We start from the raw sequence: 24,514 nt of genomic DNA, 5'->3' as shown, positions 1-24,514 counted from the left end.
CAGGCTCTTATGAGATGAATTAACCTTTGCTTCCATCTAGTGGAGTTTGGGAAAAACAAAACAAAACAAAACAAACAAAAACCCCCCCAAAAAACTGCATTAGTCTACAGCTGTTCAGCATATTGCGAAAGTAACATGAAGGACAACATTTAGCTGATAATTTCCTTTCCTAGAGCTGCAGCATCAAGTCACTGCAAACAATTTTAGCCATTCTTGTGTTTCAGTCTGTTTCTCTGGTTTGCATGACTTCAGCAAGGAGAGAAGAACATCTAATTTTCTGATTGCTGGTGCCTAAATGGCAATTAAAGAAGCCCCTCTTGGACTTTGACAACACTCACACCAACTTCTTGATAAACTGCTTATATATGCACCATCAGACTGTTCCTCTCTGAGTATTCTCAGTGCAGAGACCTGCTGAGCTGAGTGCTTCAGATATACAAACTTTCTTCAGTTATCAGGAAAAAAGAGTGATAATGATGGGTGGAGTCCAGAGGGGATTTATGTGCCATATGGTCACACCCACAGTGTTGGGATTTCTATAGAGCTACAGTGTTTTGGGAGAATAGTGAGGACAAACGGCATGCCATTCAGCAACTTTGCACCTTCCTTTCTTTCTTTTTCTTTCAATTCTTTCTTTCTTTCTTGACACTAATCAGAATCTACAAGAGGTGAAGAAGCAAGTACTTCTCAGATAGGAGCAGAAGCGAGGAAGAGAGGTGAAACTAATAAGCATTTCTTAGTGATGGACATCCATGGAAGAGACAGCTATGAAATATTGTATGATAGATGGCTGCAGCAATCTGGCTAAGCTGCTGGCTACAAGTGGTGGGAAGTACTCCAGTGGCAAAGAATAGGTGTTGGAGCTCCTTTTGCTTGGTGGATATCATGATGCAAGACAATAAAAAAAGCTAACACTCAGAAAATTTCCAGAAAACACACAAAGATGTGGTTCATCAGCTGCAGAAGAAGTGGCTGTTGAATGAGAAGGAGGAGCAACAGAACATAATAAATGAGTGCTATGAAAGAAATCTAGAGACGGTTCAGCAAAAATCAGGGCAGAGGGAGATGAATGAGCTCAAGAAAAAACAGGTGCTTGAGATATAGAAGAAGGAGAGAAGGAAAATAACAGAAAGAAGAAAGTACAAGAATTGTAGATGACTGAAATTCTGGCTAAGACTTGAAAAACTTGACAGGTAAGACCTCACAGAGTTACTTGTAATGTTACTTGTAACATTACAAGTAACTTGTAATGTTACTTGTAACTTGTTGTAATGCACAAATTTCCCCGTCGTGGGATCATTAAAGTTTTATCTTATCTTATCTTATCTTACTTGGAAGGAGAAAGCAAGATCAATGGAGGAGAAGGTCTAAAAGGATTAAAGTAAAAAACAACACAGAAAGAGAACGTCAACAAATGCAGACAGTTGGACTGACTTACCCAGAGTTTACAAGAGCAGAGGAGGAAGAAGGTTGAGAGGAAAAAAACAAATGGACAAGGAGTCTTACATCAGAGGAAGGAGAATCACAAAGAAAGGGACATGCAGAGGGTGGAGAAACTGAGAACCGAGGCCTTCAAGGAAGGAGTAAAACCCAAAATAAAGTCTGAGCAACAAAAAGTGAGTACGAAAAGCCTCAAGCGACGACTGCAGGACAACCTGTGAAGAGAAAGAGAAAAGTGCGACAAGAAAATCCCAGTGATGAAAAAGCAGTGTGACAAGAAGTGTTAGGATCTCTGTAGAGAGATGGCACAGGGACAGTTGTGAATGACAAGAGATGAGACTGAATGCAGCTTTGAAGAGTGCTGGAACTCACCGTTGTGCACAATAACAGCACAAACATTTTGTATTGATCTTATTATAAATCTTTTCCATTCAAGTGTTTGCTGGGACCATAATTACGCATCACAGTTGCACATCTAATATGCTGCAACCTTTAAACTGTTTTATTCGATTCTACCATTAGCTCTGAAAGGGAGTTAATGCCCATGTGAAAACAATTTCATTTCAACAAAGGGATGTAATTCCTTTGTATGTCTTAAACTGCCAAAAACAAAAACAAAATCAGCAATAATGGACATAATCTGATGATCGTCTCCACGCCCTCTGCTTTGTGCTGCTATCTCTGTCTGCATCATCTAAACCTTTTATTCAAACAAAATCCTGTTGCCATTAATAAAGAGCAAATATTGCCTGAGTGCTATTTCAGCATTATTACGGATGCTGTGACTTCAACTGTGCCATCTGCTTCTGTTCCTAGCCAAAAAGTCTGCTTTTATCCACTGCCCTGTGTGTGTCTGTGTTTGAGCACACTTGTATTACTCATGTTGTGGGAACATATTTGTTTACACAGTCATGGTCTAACTCTATTTTGGAGACAAAATAAAATTACAATAACTTAACTTCTATAATGTCAAATGAACTCTTGTTTTTTTGTCTTCGGTTCAGTACTTACCTGAAAGTAAGTAAAGTACTAGTTTGAGTTTGGGTTCGATTAAGTCTCCAGAAAATAAGTCAAAGTCAAAGGTCCTCTGAAGAAATGTGTGTGTGTGTGTGTGTGTGTGTGTGGTTGTGTGTGAGAGAGAGAGTGCTGTGGGAAGCGAGGATAATAAATCACACTTCCTGTAAGTAATACAGGAAGCAGTATTACTTCCTGTAAGCAATATTGCTTACAGGAAGCAGGTAACACATAACAGTGCAACACAATTACAACACAATATGTCCAAAGTAAAACTAAATATCAGTAAATGCAGTTTGCAAACAAGAGATAATACATTACTGTGTGATGTTGTTAGTTTTTTAAAATCTACAGATTCAGGCTTCACAATTATTACCAGCCCAGTGTCTGCATTTGTTTGCTGAGCATGTATAGTATATGTGTACAATACAGCACAATCTTTCAGCTGAAAACAATGCCATTGCACTGACTGGCTAGCAAAGCATTAAAATGATGCTAGTGTGTCCACTGGTCCACACATAAAAGAGGTAAGAAACAGGAGTGCAGCATTCAATGAAAAGCATGCAGAGCCTTAAGAAAACCATCATGACTCACCAGTCTGAGATCTTCAGTGTTCACAAGATAGTCAAGATGCCCTATCCATCTCTTGCTAAAGGTCTGAAGTGCCTGGTCACATAGATTTAGATTGATAAAGGTGGGAAAAAACCTACAGTGTAATCCCAGGACTCTGCACAATGAGCCAGCTGGAATCAGAGGCACTAGTAGAAGAATCTGCACTAAAAATTTCACTTTTGTAGTTGGTGTAGTAATTTCTTTGAGTCCTAACTATTGTGCCTTGTATGTGCATGGCAATTTTATTGATGTTCATAACTTAGCAGATGTATCAGAATGGAAGGCTGGCTGCATAAATGATGGCCAGTTAACTGAAGTTGCCTTGGTCCAAATATTTAGAGACCCTTTCATATTTGATAATAAACTGGTGCAGTTGCACACCCACTGGTAACACTGGTGTTAGCTGCGTGCGCTGCACATACTCTCTTGAACACTGGAACATGAAACAAAAAGTTACAAGCAGCCCAACAAACTGAAACTGTTATACTCTTTGTAGGAAGGAAGTAATCAGCATTCACAGTGTGTTAAAGTCATGGAGCAAGCTTCAGCTGTGGTTTGGGATGAAGCAGGAATACATACTGTTGGATATAGATGGCCAGCACTTTGGTTGGCCTTCTCTACGTGGTTGCTTATTTACAAGAGGTGTGGTTTAGAACAAAGAAACATTCAATTTTGAAATTAAATATAATCATGTTAGATCAGTAGTTTGGATTCTTATAGCTTTTTATGCCATAATTAATTGTCAAATTGCACTCAAAGTGCAGACTCGCAGAATGAAGTATAGTGAGTTTGTTTGCAGTGATGAAACAGCAAAAAAGAAATTATGCGCACACACAAAACACACACACACACACACACACACACACACACACACACACACACACACACACACACACACACACACACACACACACACACACACACACACACACAGAGGAAAACTGAGTGAGTCAGCTAGGAGGACTGGAGGACAATGACATTTTTAATTGTGGCTGTTTTCTTACTGAATCTTATTTTGTGTTGGTTTTATTGTCACTGTCTTGTGCTGTAGGCATTAAAAAAGTGTAGGGAAGAGTTGTTTCTATCTGTCACTATTGAGCCTATCTGGTATAAAGATCTGGGACACCAATGCAGAATCATTACCCTCCCAGGTATGAAAAGCTTGTCCAACAGGACTAAATTATTTTACTATAAAATAAACCAATAAACTAGTAAAACTGCTAAAATCTATTATATAACCTTTAAGTTACCAGGTCAGCCTCTTTTAAACTTAACATATTAAGTGAAAGGGCTCAGTTTTAATGAGGAATCTTACACAAGTCATTAATACAGCTTTACTGAACTGATTAACTCCCTCACACGCTTACTCAACGAGCTATGATTAGCCCACCTTGTGCTACTTAAAGGACAGGGCACCAGAAAGCAGATATACAAACTTAGCAGTAAGCCAGAAACATAGTAGAGCATCCAACAGGTAACAGATGATATATTTAGCTCTGTGTTTGGTGGAGTCCCATCCAGTGTGTGTGAGTTTTTGATAGTTTGGAGGCAAAACGAGCGCTAAATATGATTTCTAATAGCTTGACTCAAGTCTGAGACATCCCCAAATCTCAAAACATAGATGTTCAGTTTTTAAAATAATGTCATGACATGACATAGTTCACATATTTCAAATTTTAAAAAATTGTTAAAAGAATTTCATCAGCATTTTTGCCTTTTTTGACAGGGAACAGTCGTGGCTGTCCAGCAAAACCTGGATCATATGCAACAATGTCCCAGTTACCTATTTGAGATTCATTTAACGCAGTTTAACATATCTGAAGTCTTTGCTTTGATTCTAGCTCCAGACATTTGTTACACATGATTTCCTTAATTATCATTTGATTGTGATTAAAGACACCATAAGTTGATGTCTGATCCAATGGTTTCATCTATCAGTGGGAGTTCCAGGTCGGCCGCTTTGACGGGACTGTAATGGGGAATCATCTCTGGATAGCTCGCTATGTCTTCACTATGTCTGGGAAGATTTTGGAGATGTTCCTCCCAGGATACCAACCCCCATCAAAGGAAACACATCAGCCACATCAGGCTGCCACACTGATTTTAGCACTAAAGAAATGAGAAGTGAAGGGGGACTTCAGTAAGTTTAGGCCACTGAATGGCACATAGACAGAGAGACATTCAGACACGTGCACACACTCCTATTCTTCTCATGCATCCTGTGACTGTTTGAACATATGGAAATATGGAAATATTCAGTTTTTAATTAAAAATAGATTGAAAACGCTACCAAAATCCTCAGAAAATGTCCCTCCGAGCACCTCCGTTTCTACAGGTCACATGGCGGTGCTGTTAACATGATTCGCCTCACCAGTCAGTGCTCTGCCTCCAGTTTCCATGACTTCTCCACTGCCACAGCCTGTTGTAATGTTAGTATTTGCATCCCTGGGGCATGTGAGTTGGAATTGCTGTGGATCCTTTGAAGACAGACGTCCTGCAGCCAACTGTGACCCCTACAGTGGGATGAGGGGCTTGGTTGAAACATGTCTGCCAGGAGTCACTGAGAAACAAGGTGATGATGCTGAGGAGAACATGGCTTCCTGAGAGGAGAAAAAAACACACCCAGTACACCACAGGGCAAAACAGAAAATACGGTCTTATTAATATTAAAATCTACCATATGTTACGGGCCCCAGGGATGGTGCCACCATAACAAAAATGAAATCCCTGCAAATACAGGTAACATTCAGGAGCAATGAAGACGCAGTGCACTCGGTTTGCCTTCCAGATTGCATCTGTTTAGCGGGCGGAAATTCACCCCCCTAAAGCAACCGGGGTGCATCTTCCCTGGAATCAACAGTTCCACCTGAGGTGTTGCTCCAATTTTACTGTCCTTCTGTATAGTCCATGTTGCCCAATAAATCAGCACAAATATTGGTCATGTTTCCCAAAAATATTTTGAGTCTTTGTCGCTGGAAATCACAGGTAAGCAAATTAAATAAATGAAATTAACAGATTAACACAAAAGTGGCCATACATTTTGGGTGTGCCACACGCTCCCCAACAAACAAAAGTGGCTCCTGACACTTGCTGTTAATAGTCCAAATTCCTTTTACCTCTTGAACCAGGTTTCAACTCCTATATGATACATATAAACACACATTACAAATTTATAACAGTATCGCATGAACAAAACCTGTCAGATGTCTTTCTCGACCTTAACAACAGTGGATACAATGATTAATTGGTGAGTAGGTGACAGGTATGGTGTGAGTGGGTTGGACTGAATACCAGTAAGATTGTGGGTACTGGCACATGTGAAATATCGGCTGTACTCCTATGGAGCCAACAACCAAACGTGGCTGATAAGTTGGCTGACCAAGGGAAGAGTAGGTCAGCATCTGGCCAGGTCGCCTCTCCCTTGTAGATCTCCTTGGCTGAGGCTGGAAGTCTGGTTGACACTCTTGAGTATTTCCCCTTGAGTTGTTTGTCTGAAGCACCTGCTGTGCTTCGTCAAGTTGGGGCTCCTCAGCAGAGAGCAAAATCTCATTTTCCTTCTCTTGCTCTATCTCTCCTACGTTCACGCTTTCAGACTCAGATTCCACAGGGGTGTGCTCCTCCAATAGATCTCCAGGTGTCTCAATGGTACTCTGTAGCCTGCTTGTGGTATCCTGCCCATACATGTCCAAATTGGCCTGCACTTGTTCTCTTGGTACCCGTAGCCAGTAACGGGGTGCCTCCCCATCCATCTCGGAATCACTTGTGTCACTGTTCTGTCTTTGTTCGACAGTTTCCAGGGGTGGATTTGACCTTCCTTTCCTCTTTTGAGGCTTATCAAGCATGGCAGACTCAGTTAGGTCTATTGGCAGATCATTAACTTGGAGTAACAAGTTTCTATGGAGGGTACGAGTGGGGTGACCCTTCTTCTCAGGACTGACTTTATAGACTGGGTTATCCCCAACCTGCTCCCTGACAATGTAAATGGCTTTCTCCCAGTATGGTTTCAGTTTGCATGGACCTCCCCTTTCTGAAAGGTTGCGAACAAGAACCCTGTCCCCGGGCTGCAGAGTCACACCTCTGTTCCGTTTGTCATAATAGCGCTTTCCTTTTGCACTTGAATGTTGGCTGTTAGTGCTGGCTATCTTGTATGCCTCAATCATTTTCTCTTTCCATCTTTTTGCATATTCACTTTGAGTGCATGTCTCATCCTCAGTTACCAATCCAAAGAGAACGTCAATAGGCAGACGTGGATGGCGGCCATACAGAAGGTAATATGGAGAGAACCCTGTTGACTCATGTTTGGTGCAGTTATATGCATGAACGACGTAAGCCAGGTGATCTTTCCAGTTTTCTCTCTCTTTCTCACCCAGTGTCCTGAGCATCTGTAGCAGAGTTCGATTGAATCTTTCTGCGGGGTTGCCCTGAGGATGGTATGGGGAAGTTCTGGAATGATTTACACCAGACAGCTGTCTGAGTGTCTTGAACAACTCATTCTCGAACTCCCGGCCCTGATCATGATGGAGCTTAGCTGGGTACCCAAATCGCAGGATGAAATCACTGAAGATTCGGTCTGCAGCTGTCTTTCCAGCCTTGTTTCTGGTGGGATACGCCTGTGCAAATCTGGTGAAGTGGTCGACTACAACCAATATGTATTCGTACCCACCTCGGCTGGTCTCAAGGTGCAGGAAGTCAATGCACACCAGCTCTAGGGGTGAGCTTGATGTAAGGCTTCCCATGGGTGCTTTGTCAGGCAATGCTGGCTTTTTTTGCTTTATGCAGCGACATCTTCTGGTGATGTATTCCTCAACCTCTCTTTTCATAAAAGGCCAATAAAAGCGGTCTCTTACTAGGCCAAGGACTCTTTCCACCCCAACATGTCCCATACTGTCATGCAGGTGTGAGAGGATAGTTGGCTTGTAGATGGCAGGCAGGACAAACTGTCGTCGCCCGGGAGTCTTCCTATAAAGAAGGCCGTCCTCCACCTGCAACCTGCTCCATTCCCGTGTCAGTTTTCTTGTGGGCTTGTCAAGTGTCCTACGTACCTCATCAGTTAGTTCTCTGTTTTTCTCCTTTAACTCTAAGATTTTACCTATTACAGGATCTTTATGCTGTTCCTTTGCAAGTTCTTTGTGACTGATTACTGAAAGTGGCTCTATGTTTGAGTGTATTTGTTTTTGTGACGTGATATTGAGGGCTGCTACCCAAGCTACATCCCCTTGTTTGGCTGTCCTAGTTCCCTCCCAAGTGGCACACACTACTTCTTCTGATAGTCTTTCTGAGCACTGATCCATAAGGACATTGATATCAAGTGGACAGCGAGAAAGGGTGTCTGCATCAATGTTCTGTTTGCCGGGCCGATACCTAATTTCAAAGTGGAAATCAGCAAGCTGCCCCACCCAGCGATGTCCCACGGCATTGAGCTTGGCCGTACTCATAACGTAAGTGAGGGGGTTGTTATCTGTGAATACAATGAAGTGGGGTGCATAGTACAAGTAATCTACAAACTTGTCACATATGGCCCACTTCAAGGCCAAGAACTCCAGTTTCCCACTGTGGAGGTGGTAATTCTGTTCAGCTGGAGTCAGGGTACGGGACCCATAACCTATCACCCTCATCTTACCATCCTGGTTTTGGTATAGTACTGCCCCGAGGCCCTGTTGAGAGGCATCTGTGTGCAGTATGAACGGGTGGTCAAAGTCTGGGTAGGCCAGCACCGGTGGGTTTGTTAGAATATCTATGAGGTGCTCCAGAACCTCTTGGTGCTGGTCATCCCATTCTACTAAAGTCCGTGAAGGAAGCTGAGGCCCCTTCATTTTCCCTCTTTTTGGCTTGGTCAGCGGTGGACTAGGTTTTGTCTGGAGTAGTCCATAGAGTGGCCTGGCTATACGGGAAAAGTCCTGTACATAAGCGCGGTAATAACTCAGAAAACCCAGCAGTCGCCTGACATCACCTACTGTTTGTGGGGTTTTCTGCTTCAGTGCCTGTACAGCTTCAAGATCTTTTGGGTCTACCCTCACCCCATCTGCAGACACCAGGCGGCCAACATACCTGACCGCCTTGCGGAGTAGCTCACATTTCTCAGGCCTGAGTTTAACCCCATGTTGTTTCAGAGCTTGGAGTACACGCCGCAGGACCTCAACATGCTCCTCAAAAGACCTGGAGAAACAGAGTACATCATCCAAATACGGGATGCAACACTCATCTCTGAGTGTATCCAGCATTTCCTCCATACTTCTTTGGAAGGCTGCTGGCGCGTTAGACAGGCCAAAAGGGATCCTAACCCATTCATACAAACCCCATGGGGTTGTGAATGCAGTCAGATGTCTGGACCCCTCAGCGATGAAGCCCTGGTGGTAAGCTTTGCCCTGGTCTAAGATGGAAAACCATCTATAGCCCCCCAGTGAGTCAATCAGGTCCTGGATGCGGGGAAGAGGGTGCCGATCTGGCACAGTCTTTTTGTTGAGGAGCCTGTAATCAATGCAGAGGCGCAATGATCCATCTTTCTTCCTCACACAAACAATAGGTGCAGCATATGGTGAGTGTGATTTAATAATCCAGCCTTTCACCAGCAGCTCCTGGATATACTCTTTGACTTCCCTATACAATGGCTTTGGGATTGATGCATAAGCCTTTTGGACAGGGGTTTCGTCTCTGAGTCTAACTGACATCTGGAGAGAGGGAATACAGCCAATGTCACTGCTGTCCCGAGCAAATACAGTTGACTCCTCATAAAGTACTTTCTCAACTATTTCTCGTTGGTCTGAACTGAGGTGACTGAGGTCAACCGGTGGTTGCCACAGGTCATTAGGGGGAGTGCTAGGGGAAGCAACATTAACTTCAGCCGTTACTACACCGGCTGGTGATGGCCTCCCACATTGCACATTCTGCTTGCCTAGTTCGAGAATCTTGACTACATGCTGGATGGAGCCAAGTTGAGACCTTTTTGGCAGGATGATTTCCTGCTTAGTGTGGTTAGAGATTGGTACTTTAACAAATGGTTGCCGGCTATCACTGATTTCTAGTAGACCCTCTCCAACACTAAGCTGTTCGAGGATGGAACTCTCTTCCGGTGGTTCATACAGGACCACAGGATTGGAAATATCAAAGGTAGGTGGTACTTTACATCGCACACGCACCGTTTTACCAGGTGGGAGATTGATATTTTCCCTACCTACTCGAATGGCAGCCATACTGTAATTTGGCTCTTTCTGAACACTGATGAAGTTGACCATGGCCCTAGCCTGCTCTTCCTCTACTCCTAGGGCTTTGCTGAGGAGGCTAAGGATCATAGTTTGTGCGTCTGCATCAGTTTGCTGGTTATTTACCATCCCCTGGAGAACATTGGCTCCCAGTAGTGGCTGGGGAAGCGGGATCTGGCTAACAAGGAAGGGGACTTCCATTGTGAGGTTGGGGTCAACATTCCCTGGGAGATTGACTGCTAGCTCCACCCACCCATCATATGGGATGGACTGGCCATTTGCTGCACACAAGTCAAAGCGTTCCCCAGGCTCCAGGAGCTCTTGTAGAGGCCTTACTGCATTTTGAGGGATGAATGCCTCCTTCCAGGCTCTATCAATGATGCTTACTTGTGAACCAGTATCAAATAGTACTGAGACAGCAAAGCCATTGAGAAAACAATTAATCAGACTCTTTCTACCAATTAGTGGCACTGTGCGCACTGTACTGTTACTAGCAGCTTGTGTCTTAAGAGGGCATGAATGTCTTGTTTTTTTGCTATGTTTCTTTCCATTCCGATGTCTCTGTTTGTGGGTGGCCATTACTGAGCGGGACTGAGACTGTGGAATGGCCTCTGTCTGTCCCTCAACAGAGACCGACTCCCGTTTCCCGACTGTTTGGGTCTTTTCAGACAGCCAACTGCTCTATGCCCAGGGTCCCCACACAAAAAACAGTGGTTACAGTTCTCTGAGCCTTGCTGCATGCAGTTGGTGCAGCTGAATATTTTACCTCTCCTCACAAAAGAGGGCTGACTTGGTGGAGGAGTGGGTGCTTGGTGAGCAAGAGGCTGGGTGGTATGCAACTTGTCTTGGTCTGCTGTTTGGGTAGGTACAGCTTTTGAGTGGGTTGCTGTCTGTTGGCCCATTAGAGTTGCGACCATGTTAGCTAAAGCCTCTACTTGTACACTGAGCTGCTGTATCATCTCACTACCACCCTGGTCTACGGTCCCCTCTCTTTCTTCCACTTGGATACTGTGTGCATGTGTTGTTTTTTGACGGGGAGCATGGCCTAGCCTACGCTGATGTTCATTTTCATCACTCATCATTTTTGTAACCTGGCTGAGAATCTCCTCATCGGTGACTTCGCTGTTTGAGAGAAGCGGTCTCAGCTGTTGTCTGATGTCAGTGTGCTTTGCGCACAAACCCTGATAGATGCTGTGAAGAAATACTCCCTGAATAGTCCTGCGGTCATAGCGAATGTCTGTACTGGCCTGTTTTGACTGGAAAAGGATCTTCTGTTTGAGCCCAATCATACGGTACAGAAACTGTTGGGGGGTTTCTTGGTCATTCTGTTTTGCACACATTAGTTCTTGGAACAATTCAGTACTGGCCTTTTCGCCCAAGTGTGATCGGAGGAAGCTCTTGATTTCACTGATGGTGATTTCCTCTTTGTTGATGAGCATGTCCTTGAAGACACCTGGCTTCACTATCCTCAGTACACCTCGGATTACCTCAGCATCTGTAAAACCCTCTCTGATTCCTTCATCAATCTGTTTGCACATGCTGCTGTAAGTTATGTCAGAGTTGTGGTCCCCAATCTGTCCACCGTGTACCTTAAATTCCCTCCGCTGGAGGTAAGAGAGGTCCTTTATGGAAACCATCCTCTCACTGGCTACATGTGATGGAGTATGACATAATGTAGCACGTGATGCTGTGTCATGTGTACTGTGCACCTCACTGGGTTGTGGGTTACTCCAAGTTCCAAACTGCTGTGGCTGCTTACCCAGCTCACCTCGTGTGATTCTAGCCTGGGTTAAGCTTTGATTGGTGTTGGGTGTCTGTGCACCAAAGTCAGTGTGCTGTAGAGCATCAGTAACTGGTGGTGACTGATGGGAGGCAGCATGTGTGAGTGTGGTGCACTCTACTGTCTTAGCGGGTACATTAACATTGTCCTGTGACTGTGCAACCTTATGCACTATGTTAAGCAAATCACGATTTTCAATTATGCTGCACAACATATCATTTAACGCTAGCAGCTGACTCATTCCTTCATCTTCAGATTGTAACAAGGCATCAGACTGCATATATTTAATAATGCATTCCACACAACCTTCTTCATCAGTGGGTTCTAACTCATCACCTGGATAGTCAGTTGCAATGTCTCTTGCTAGCTGGTAGGCTTCCCCACCTGAAAGCTTATACAGGTTCTTTTTGATGCTCCAAACCAGCTCCTTGCGTGCTGTTGACATGATGTGCTTCCACTGGTGAGACACAGCAGTGCAGTTCCCTTGGCAGAACGAAGATCCTCGCCTGAATCTTGGCTTCCCCTCACGGACACTCACCAGCTGTCGTCTTGGCTACAGCAACGTCACCTCGCGTTGGCCTGATGGTTCTGATATCTCTGGACCCTCTTCCGTCGACGAGTCTATTGGAAGTGGATCCCGGACGAGCCCCCACAATTTGTTACGGGCCCCAGGGATGGTGCCACCATAACAAAAATGAAATCCCTGCAAATACAGGTAACATTCAGAAGCAATGAAGACGCAGTGCACTCGGTTTGCCTTCCAGATTGCATCTGTTTAGCGGGCGGAAATTCACCCCCCTAAAGCAACCGGGGTGCATCTTCCCTGGAATCAACAGTTCCACCTGAGGTGTTGCTCCAATTTTACTGTCCTTCTGTATAGTCCATGTTGCCCAATAAATCAGCACAAATATTGGTCATGTTTCCCAAAAATATTTTGAGTCTTTGTCGCTGGAAATCACAGGTAAGCAAATTAAATAAATGAAACTAACAGATTAACACAAAAGTGGCCATACATTTTGGGTGTGCCACACATATCACCATCATATGAAGTCTCAGCAAGCAGTCAGTTATCTTAGTATGAAGACTGGAAATGTGACAAATTGTATTTTGTATGTATCAAGTGAATAAGCAATATTAGAGCTGTCTCTCCTGGTCAGTCAAAGCATGTTTTCGAGCAGAATGTTAAACTATTAATTTAAACTTGCAGATTGTTTGGTGAACATAATTCTGTTAATTACAATGAAATTCTAATAAGTCTGATAATTTGATACTGCAGTGATTTTACTGTGTTCTTGACCAAGGCATGGGCTTACAGAAATTATATGAAAGTAATGATTCTCTGGTAAAACATTAGAATGAGACTAAGAACTCTAATGTTTGGGTGATTAGGGCAAAAATAATCTTTGAAACCCCCCCCCCCCCTCTAAATTCTATTTAAATATCTGACTGACTTCACTCTTTTGAATGAATGCAAATATTATAGAGAGAAACCGGGTGATATGAAGAGATCTGTTAAGATAATAAGCAGGAGTGCGACATTCAATGAAAAGCCAAATCTGAAGAAAATCTTAATTTCTTTCCTGTCTGAGAGCTTTCTGATAAAATGAGTGGTCACATACTTATATTTAGATGGATCAGTTCATCAGGACGCTGCACAATGAGCCATGACTTTTTTGCAGTCTCTTGTAATCTTAGTGTTCAGCATCCCAGGCCATATGAGTGTGAATGACTGTGGATATTTTGTCGCCAACTGTGACCCTACAGTGGGATGAGGTGCTTGGTTGAAGCATGTCTGTCTGAGTCACTGAGAAAGAAGGTGATGATACCGAGGAGAGCGTGGCTCCCTGAGAGCATAGAAAAGACATCCAGCACACCGTGATACATGAATATTACAGACACTGCATGTGTCTGAGGGAAAAAAATGAACTAGTGTTTCAGTTCAAATGCGCGAAACAAAATATAATAAAAATGAATCTATATAGGGAAAACTGCGAATTAATAAAATATGTAATTTAAAGCAAACACTTTGTCTTAATAAATCAGCATTTCTGGCCGTAATCTCTGTGAACTGGGAAATGTGTATAAAGGAAAGTCTTTTGTATGTTTGTGTTGAATCCTCACGTTTATATTTTTCGTTTTGTTGCAGCAACATTTCCACTGATGTTAAGTGTATTGAGATTAAGAAAAAGAAAGAGCCCAAAGCGTCGGGGCAAGGGATTAATCTAAAATAGTAAGGCAGAATGAAACTATTCACAGAGAAAATTAAAAATGGCTCGACATGATTTCTGCTTTTCTCAGGTGGCAAACTTCTCTCAGCTCTGCGCGTCTGGGAGCTGTGTTGTCAGCAGTGAGTACCAGCTGGTGGTGCATGAGGTCCCCAGTCAGTCTGCTGTGCGCTCAGAGCAGAAGCTCAGATCAGTCCGAGTGGAGCAGGACACGCAGTCGCCACTGTGGGCGACCATTAAGCCTCGTTTTCTGCTAGTGGCGCGGATTCTTGCACACATGTGCCCGAGCGCGCGACGAGGCAATGAATAACACAACCGGCTTGGCGCTGGTAGGAGGTGGCAGCCGGGAAGGGTTACCGGCGCACCGCGTGTTAACGGGCTGTGTTCTGGCGCTGCTTATCATTTGGACGCTTTTAGGTAACTTCACGGTGTGCGCAGCCGTTTATCGCTACCGGCACCTGCGCGCAAAAGTAACCAACATCTTCATCGTGTCACTGGCTCTGTCGGATCTTCTGGTGGCCCTGCTGGTAATGCCATGGAAAGCAGTGGCCGAAGTGGCCGGTTTCTGGCCGTTTGGGGGCTTCTGTAAAACCTGGCTGGCCTGCGACATCATGTGTTCAACGGCGTCCATCCTTAACTTGTGCGTCATTAGTGTGGACCGATACTGGGCCATCTCCAACCCGTTTCGCTATGAAAGGAGTATGACTAGAAGAGTGGCATCCGTTATCATCGGTGTGACCTGGACAGTTTCTGTGGTCATCTCTTTCGTTCCCGTGCAGCTAAACTGGCACCGGGCGGAGATCGGTGACCCGACCGGAGAGGGTTTGGCGCACCATGGAGACAATATTGATGATGGGAGTTGTGACTCCAGCCTCAGCCGCACGTACGCCATCTCCTCCTCCCTCATCAGCTTCTACATCCCCGTTGTGATCATGATAGTGACATACACACGCATCTACCGGATAGCCCAAATGCAGATCCGCATGATATTATCCTTGGAGCGGGCTGCGGAGCACGCGCAGAGTTGCCGCTCGGAGGTTCCTGAACTAATTTCGCACCTGTGTACAGAAATGAGCACCCACTCGTCTCAGTCTCATATCAGTCTTGATCCGGATTGCCAGCCCTCTAATCAGTCGCATTGCGAGCTCAAAGTCTCCATCAGAAAAGAGACAAAAGTGCTCAAAACTCTGAGCATCATAATGGGTGTGTTCGTCTGCTGCTGGTTGCCTTTCTTTATCCTGAACTGCGCTCTGCCGTTCTGTCCCGGACCCGGAGCTCCGGCGGCTCAGCGTGGCCCTTACTGCGTTAGTGAAAAAACTTTCGATGTCTTTGTGTGGATCGGCTGGAGCAATTCGTCTCTCAACCCGGTCATATATGCGTTCAACGCGGACTTCAGAGACGCTTTCCTGCGCCTGTTGCGCTGCCGCAGACGCGGCTTTTTGGCCGCGGTGAGCGCAGCGGTGGAGACGATTATGGCGAGTAACCAGGCTGGAAACACGAAGCGAGAAAGCCCGATGAAGGTGAGGCTGGACGTCTCCTGTGCGACGAACACCAGAGAAAGTGAGGACAGCGGGAACACCACGGTGACTGTGTTTTATCACAGAGGGACGAGGTCGGAACAAGTCACTGACACCGAGGAAAGGAACTACAAAGACAGGCTGACGCACATTCCCATATGAGTGGGATAAATTGAAGGTCAAGGGGTAGGGCAAAAATAAGGGGACCAGACTGAACCCCGGATGTAGAGGGGCAGGAAGAATGAAGCACACTGAATTTTTCACACTAGGGAGGTCCCAAGCATCCATAAAATGACAACCCTACCTTACTATTAAACTACATCAGGATGTCTTCTAGTGTCTGGGATGAGGGCGAGTGTTTGGATAAATGTGGGTGGTGCTGTTTGTTTCTATGTGTGTATAGGCATGAGCTTTATTTTTGGTGATCGGTACCCAACAAAGTCTTTGGGTTTAAAGTACTCTGAAGTAAGATTTTAAAACTAGCAGCTTGAGTTAAGTGGAGAAATTTTGATCTTATAATATAAAGGAAAGATAATGTAATTTCACTGTAGCAATAAAGCAGACACCTGTAGATGGCCAAATGCTTGAATCAAGCTGAGGGAGGTGAAGTTTATTCTCTCCCTCACCTCCAGCTTTCAGATCAGAGTAGATGTTTTACATGGATGGGTGGATTAACAGAAAAATTTACTCAGTAGGACAGAGGTTTTGCAGCGTGGCCATTCAAAAGGCAAATAACTGGCCTTCCTCTTGCTCTCTTCCCCCAGCGTGGAGAGCGATTTACCAGAGGTCAGGATTTCTGTGACTCTCTAGAAATGGGATTATGTAAGTAACTCACATTAGCACCCGTCAGCTGTGCATCTTGGTGGATGCACAGTGCACTCTGTCCCCCCCCCCCACCCTTTTTCCCCTGAAAGAAACAATCATGAATTATTTGTAGTGGTTGTTCCTGTGAAAGATGTCCTGACCAGCAAGAACACAGAAGCTTTTATGGTGACAACTTCTGAAAACACAAGATGTGATTCTGTGCAGTGAGGCTGATGCAGAAATGGCCACGACAAGAGTAGAGGTATGCAGGCTCATGGCCTGCTCTCTGATGAACTTTCTTCATAGTAACATCTGTTCATTTTAATTTCATGGGACTTCCTTGTTGGTGTTAAATATGAACGTGTCTGTTGTGACCTGAAAGAACCACCAAGCCTTAATGGAACCAACAAGAAAAATGATTTCCTCCTGAGCTACAGTTTATTTTATTAGGTAGCTTACTATATAAAGAATTAGTCAGAGTTTTATTTCTTGTCAAGAGATTATTGATGCCATTTACATGTTAATGTAAAAACTGTAACATAAACTAGCAGCTGGATAGCTTAGCATGGCATAAAGAAGTAGGAAAATCTGCCAAGCAGCACCCCCGCACATATTTGAAAGTTTACAATTTGTAACACACATACAGACACACACAATCCTGTAAACAAAAAATATTTTTTCCCACTTTTTTTTTTTAAATTGTAAGGTCTAAACAAAGCTGTTTTACTTATTTTCAGTCACCACTCACCTGCCACTTCAATAGGTATACTTACTGACCCACTTGCTAACGCAAACATCTAATCAGCCAATCACATGGCAGCAACTCGGTGCATTTAGGCATGTAGACATGGCCACGAGGACTTGCTGAAGTTCAAACCTAGCATTAGAATAAGGAAGAAAGGTGATTCAAGTGACTTTGAACATGAAATGGTTCTTGGTGCAAGATGGGCTGCTATAAGCATTTCAGATTTTTCTGCACAACCATTTCCAGGGTTTACGAATAATGGTCCAAAAAAGAGAGAAAATATCCAGAGCTCAGCAGTTCCCTGGATGAAAATGCTTTGTTGATGTCAGAAGTAAGAGGAAAATGGCTAGACGGCTTTGAGCTGATAGGAAGGCAACAGTAACTCAAATCGTTCCAACTAAGGTACGCAGAAGAGCATCTCTGAACGCACAATATGTTAAATCTTGAAGCAGAAGCAGAAGACCACAGTGGGCGCCACTCCAGTCAGCTAAGAACAGGAAATGGTTCACAAATTCACACAGGCTCAACAAAATTGGACAATAGAAGATTGTAAAAATGTGTTCCAGCCTGATTAGTCTCGATTTCTGCAACAACATTTGGATAGTAGAGAAAGATAATATAATTTTACTTTAGAAATAAAGCAGACACCTGTAGATGGCCAAATGTTTGAATCAAGCTAAGGGAGGTGAAGTTTATTCTCTCCCTCACCTCCAGCTTTCAGCTCAGAGTAGATGTTTTACTTGGATGGGTGGATTATTTTGGTATAAACAACATGAAAGCATGGATCCATCATTTGTGCAACAGAATAAGGCACAATGTAACAAAATTCAAATAATATCAAACTGGTTTCTTGAACATTACAATGAATTCATTGTACTCAAATGACCCCCACAATCACCAGATCTCAATCCAATAGAGCATCTTTGGGATGCGTTGGAACGGGAGATTCACACACCCGTATGGATGTGCAGCTGACAAAGCAGCAGCCACTATGTGATGCTATCATCTCAATATAGACCAAAATCTCAGCACCTTGTTGAATCTAGACCATGAAGAATTAAGGCAGTTTTGAAGGCAAAAGTGGGTCCAACCTAGTCCTAGCAAGTGGTACCTGAAGAAGTGGCTGGTGAGTGTAAGATAAACTGAGACTCTCGCTCCCAGAGAATCACCTTATAGGTCACTCCTGGAAACTCAGAAAATTGAGCTTTTTTTTCCCCTTTTGTTTAAAGTCATAAAAAGCTATATTAAGGTCTTCTTGGATGGGCTCCAGATAAATCCATTAAAAGTGCTCCAAAAGGCATCAACACCACTAACATGGGTGAGAGGTCCAGTTCAGTGACAAGAATTGGTCTAACAGACAGTTATTGCAACACCTTCCTCTGTACAGCACACCTTTCAGTGAAACCGGTCACACCCCAAACTTTAAACCTTAAAAGCCAAACAGGCAAGTTATAAAATAGTTATAAAAGTTTACTTGAGTTATGAATTCAACCCTTTCATGCTGTTATTATGCAGGGAATATTTGCTATATAGGAGTTTGCTGTTTTTGTAACAGGCTATAAGCGTTTGGTCCAAGGACATATGCACTTAAAAAATTTGTTTCATTTGTATTTTGAATCTGCTGACCTGTGGTAAAACTGACAAATCAGCTGTCTTGACAAACAAATCCATCTGAAGCTTTACTGAAAATTAAGGTGTGTGCATCAACTCTTCTCTAAGTATCTGCTAACTTCTAAGTGCAGGCTGGGAAAGAAAAAGGAGAAACAGCAGCTTTAGGTGAGAAGACATTTCATGCTTACTGTAGCTTACATGTGTTTGTTTTTCACAAAGTGGAAACACCCTGATTGTTCTCTGGTTGTTTGAGTCAAAAGACACATGATGTTGCTCCAGACATTACAGATGAATTTTTGTCACCCAGATATAAGCTAAAGCTAATAAATGCATTCCCCAGTATTTTAAAAATTTTCCTTTACATACAACAAATAATCATTAGTCATAGCTCGCAGTTTCACTGAAAACATGTGGAGTACCACAGTCATAGCATGTTTGTGTCTGTGCATTGGAAGAGTAGGGGAAGACATCATGGTATGCTCTGCAATGGGCTTGCAACCTTCATGGGACGTTCAGCTGCACTGTGCACAAGAATATTCCCCACACTGAAGAGGATTAATAAAACAAAGGTCAAATAAATGTTTTAAAACGTGCAGATGTTGGACGGGGAGTAACTGAGTGAGAAAAGTCTTTAAAGATCCGACTGGGGGCGCAGTTCATGATAAAGTGATTACATCTATTAATATTGACTGACTAATGACTGTCCTCATTTCAGTCTCATCTCACCCAAAAGAAGCTCATTGCATCAATGTGTCTCCCATGGTAGTTCACCTGGAGGAGCTTTTTATGGGCCGCATGTACCCACCTTGAAACTGTGAGAGCTAAAAAGAGCCCCTGAGGCTGCAGACAAAGCAGAGTGATTCTGAGTAAGGTGTTAATCGATTTGCGCACTTGAGGACGGGGAACTCCTCTAATAAAGGTAACTTCTGCACTGAGCTTTCTAAGGGACACTATTTCTCTCAAAAATAGAAAAATTAACTGTGGCATTGTGCACACTTCTATTAAATCTGAGAATTTCAATAACTTTTAGGGCTGAATTATTAGGAAGCCTAAATTAAATGTTTTACAAGAACAAAAAACAAACAAACAAACAAAAAAAAGAAAATGTCTGTGTAGGTTCTCAGTCATCCAGGTCATGGTAGTCTCTGGAGCTTGAAAAAAGGCGACTGGACTTCATCAAGTTTCTTGAAGATGTTTCACCTCTGCCATCAACAACAACAAAAAAAGAAGAGGAGGAAAAAACAGAACTTTGGTCGGTCTTGGCAGCAAATATTTTCCACTTCACTCTGCATTTTAGTGGATTCCCCCTGCGCATAACAGAGCATATCCTCTCACCGGCCACTTTGTTAGGTTTACCTTGATGGTGGCTTGTTGGACTCCCTTTTGTCTTCAGAGCTGCATTAATTCTTCATGGTATAGATTCAATAAGGTGCTGGAATCATTACTCAGAGATTCTGGTTCATATTGACCAGATTATTTGAGTTCAGTTCAGTTTATTTTTTTGTTTTGGTCACACAAAAATCATAAATGCACATCTGACAATCAGTAAGTGAGACCAAAGCAGGCAGAAGCAAACACTTATATGCCTAACTCACAATTTACCCATTTACAAGTTACCTTTGATATAAGAAAATACAAAAAAAAAGAAGATGAAAAGCTTTGTGACCTTCATCCTAAAGGACATCCATTTAGTCATATTACTATGTAAAATATATTGTGAGATTTTCTTTTTGAAAAGAAAAAATAAATTACATGTTTTCATATCTGTTTTCATATATCACATTATTCTACAGCTGAAGTCCGAGAACAGACAAGCATCTCTGTTTGAACCCTTTTCTGGCCTTAGGTACAATAAACTTACATTCATCTCTTAGATTGTATTTATTTTCCTGAAGTACAAAATATTTTTGTGCACAGTGTGGCAGGGTCTTTGATTTTCCATTAAACAATATTTGAATTAATTTTATATAAAACTATATCGTTAAATTTCATTACTGGATTTTAGAAATAATGAATGTGCGTTCATAATGGCCTGCCTTATTTATTAGGCACATAGCTCATTTTTGCATTTTAAAACTCTATCGTTGACTAAAGTGGACCCCCACAGTTCTACACAATAAGTCATATATGGAAGGATAAGTGTGCAGTACATTATAAATAAGGCATTATAAGTAAACAAATCTTTAATTTTATACAAAATACAAAGTGTCTTTGAGATTTTTAGCTTTGTGTAATTAATATGTCTGCTGTCACTTACAACCCCTGAGAACTTTCTATCAAAAACGCTTACAGTTTCAACACCACTGATTTTATGTTTTATCTCTTTAAGTACCGCTTTTAGCTTTCTAAATACCACAAATTTAGTTGTTGCTCACTGGATATTTTCCCCTTTTCCAAACATTCCCTGTAAACCCTAGAGACGGTTGTGTGGGAAAATCCCAGAAAGGTTTCTGAAATACTCAGACCAGGTCCCAACAACCATGTCACATTCAAAGTCACTTAAATCCCCTTTCTTCCCCATTCTGATGCTCAGTTTGAACTCCAGCAGGACTTCTTCTTGACATGCCTAAATGCACTGAGTTGCTCCCACGTAACTGGCTGATTAAATATTAGCTTTAACATGCAGTTAACAAATACAGTGGTTGGCAGGCGTATATATAGAAACATATGGTTTGTGATCAGAAAGCTGAATCTACTGTTATCTTACACAGCATTGATGAGAGACATCCTGCTCTAATCTTTGTTGCTGTGGGTGCCCGTGGTCTCCATTCTTCTTCTCTGGATCCGATTTAGACACAGACAAGTTTTGATGGATTTTATTTGCCTTTTCCAATCAAGAAAAGCCAGTAGGCTTCAGTCCTGCAAAAAGAGAAATCAGATGTTTTTTTTAAGTACACATCATGGAAGTGTACTCTAATGAAGTCCTAGAACAAACATACAGAGCTGTAAACTGGATTAATGTTTCTCTTTTAAAGTGGTTTAGTGATGGCCATCATATTGCAGTTTGTATGGCAAAACATCTTGTGGACGGGTCTCAAATAATACATGCTCCTAGCTGCTGTATTAGCTGACCTCGTTCTTCACATTCATGTACAGTCAGGTCCATAAGCATTTGGAAAATGGCACAGTTTCACTAACAATCAGGTAATCCCCACAAAGGATTATGAATCAAGCAATCAAGTTGTGATTGAAGTGTAGATTTTCCGCTTTAATTCAGGGGCTTTAACAAAATCATTGCATTAACTGTTTAGGAATTACAGACATTTTTACACACAGGACAATAAACTGACAAGCAGTTTCATGGCTAGGTGAGGCCTGCTCCATTTTTATTTCATGGCAAATTAAAGAGGTAAAAAAAAAAATAATCTGGAGCTGATGCCAAGTGTTGAACTAACATTTGCTACCCGTTCTCTCATTAAGAGGTCCAAAGAGATGTTGATGCTGAACGATTGCCCGTGGTGGTGTAAAATGATAAAAAAAAATAAACGTGTCATTGCCCAAAAATGTATGGACTTAACTGTAGATTAATCTGACTCAGTGATGTGAATCAGTGTGTAGTCAGATTAGTTCATGAGCCATCCGACCTATTTAGACTTGGTGAATATAAGGTGAAAATCTCTGACTTATTTTAAAAATTATAATCTGAGTGAACGGTTGCTCCCCAAAAATTAAAAAAACAAAACAAAGCAAAATAAAAACTACTCTTTTAAGTATTTGTTTGGATGAGAATGTGCTGTTATGTGTCAAATACACAGCCACCCATGCACACCTTCTCTCTCTTCTCTCCTCTGATGCGATTTGTAAACTCTCTCCATCTGACAGGTCTTATAATCCCCTTTGGTCCTTTGGGGAAATCAGATCATGAAGTTTTCGCATTGTTTGCCGCAATAATCCTAAAACTCTTGGGGGGAGAAGCCCCTGCTCTCAGCATTATTACAGATTTAGAGAGAACACGTTTACACAAATTTGGCCCAGGCTGACAACTAAACACTGTGCTTTTCATTCACAAGTATGTCTGTTCAAGTCAAAGAATATGAGAGAATCAGGCCAGAAAAGATAAGAAAGAGAGGAAAGTTACAAAAAGAAAAGGTAGCGTGAGAGTCTACAGTGTTTTTTAGTTACATACAGCAAAAGAAGTTACCTTGTATTGTAGGCTGTTTGCAATGAAGTCTGTAACAGCTGAGAGTCCACAAATTATCTGTCATTGGAGATGTGATGATTGAAAAACTACAGAATAAAAAATGAACACACCAAGGTGTATATTTTGATTAAACAATCACTCAGACAATCTAAAGCATAAATGCCCTTTTACAATGTCAGTGGCCATTCAAACGCAGTAAATAATTCAGACGTGTGTTTACGTAACAGTTTTGATTTACATTTGTGACAAGAGCCAAAAATAGGTTGTATAAATGAACCCAGAGGGGGGAAAACAATGGAGAAGTGCAAGAAGAGGACACAAAATACTTTATTAATAAGAAGAAAGGGTTCCAACAGACGGCCACAAGTGGCCGGTGCAGCTGTGTACATCTTTCCTGCCAGTTTTCATTCGTGCTGTTGTGTGAGGCAGTTGAATTATTAGTGCGGGGCGTCAGAAAGCCTTACACCCCATTCTCACAGTGTCCCTCTAACCTCTAAGAATAGACCAGAAAGAGACAGACTCAGAGGGAAAGAGCAGAGTTTTTGTTTGTCCTGGTCCGAAATTGAACCCAATAGAGGCAAGGGAACAATGAAATCTAGTGGTAGAAGTCAGATATTGCACACATTAATTTGGGGTGGAGAGTTTGAGCTAAGAATAAACACAGAAAATGTGGACTTTAGGAGGAGTACAAATCATGTTGCTATAATTAAACAACATGCTGCCTTCGCGACCTGGCATTGGACAGAAGAAGAAACGAAGATGGCTGGATGGAAAAAGGAAATTAATTCAATTTTATTTATATTTATTTAAACTCCCACAAAATTACAAAGAAACCCCAACAATCACACAACCCCCCTCTGAGGAAGCACGTGGCAATAGTGGGAAGGAAAAACTCCTTTTTAAAAGGACGAAACCTCTGACAGAACCTGGGTCAGGGAGGGTTAGCAAACTACCAGCAGGGGAGGGGAAAGAGAACAGAGCACAGAGACAGAACAAAATTCAAACTATGGATGAGAGCCAGAGTTGAATAATTGCTAATAATTAAATGCAGTAATTGTGTATTAACAAGTGGGGAGTGAAGAAGAAATGCTCAGTGCATCATGGGATGCCCCCAGCAGTCTGTTGCAACCATGGGAAAATTCAGGGTCACCTGATCCAGCATTAACTATAAGCTTTATCAAATAGGAAAGTTTTAAGTGTAATCTTAAAAGTAGAGAGGGTGTCTGCTGTACTCTCACTGCAGATTCTGGATTAACTGAAGGCTTTTCAAGGAGATTTTAGAGCAACCTGATAATAATGAATTACAGTCCAGCCTGGAAGTAATAACTGCATGAACTAGTTTTTCAGCATCAGTCTGAGAGGATGTTACTAACTTTAGTGATATTGAGCATATTGAATGGAATTAGTCCTACATATCTTCTTAATG

The 24,514-nt window shown here is 42.5% G+C and overlaps 1 protein-coding gene across 1 annotated transcript; it reads left to right on the top strand.

The window, feature by feature from the left end:
* Window positions 1–14,518: 14,518 nt before the first annotated feature.
* LOC115786099 (D(1) dopamine receptor-like) lies at window positions 14,519–15,949 on the top strand. The gene has a single exon (XM_030738141.1). The coding sequence runs from the start codon at window positions 14,573–14,575 to the stop codon at window positions 15,947–15,949; it is 1,377 nt and encodes a 458-aa protein (XP_030594001.1). The 5' UTR covers window positions 14,519–14,572.
* The last annotated feature ends 8,565 nt before the right edge of the window (window positions 15,950–24,514 follow it).

This window comes from Archocentrus centrarchus, chromosome 1, assembly GCF_007364275.1.
Source record: "Archocentrus centrarchus isolate MPI-CPG fArcCen1 chromosome 1, fArcCen1, whole genome shotgun sequence".
NCBI classification, from domain to species: domain Eukaryota; kingdom Metazoa; phylum Chordata; class Actinopteri; order Cichliformes; family Cichlidae; genus Archocentrus; species Archocentrus centrarchus.
Note: the sequence above shows the minus strand (reverse complement) of the source record. Positions and strands in the feature narration are given on the sequence as shown.

Excerpts from the sequence above, each read along its gene's own strand:
- LOC115786099 (XM_030738141.1), top strand. The coding sequence starts at position 14,573 with ATGAATAACACAACCGGCTTGGCGCTGGTAGGAGGTGGCAGCCGGGAA.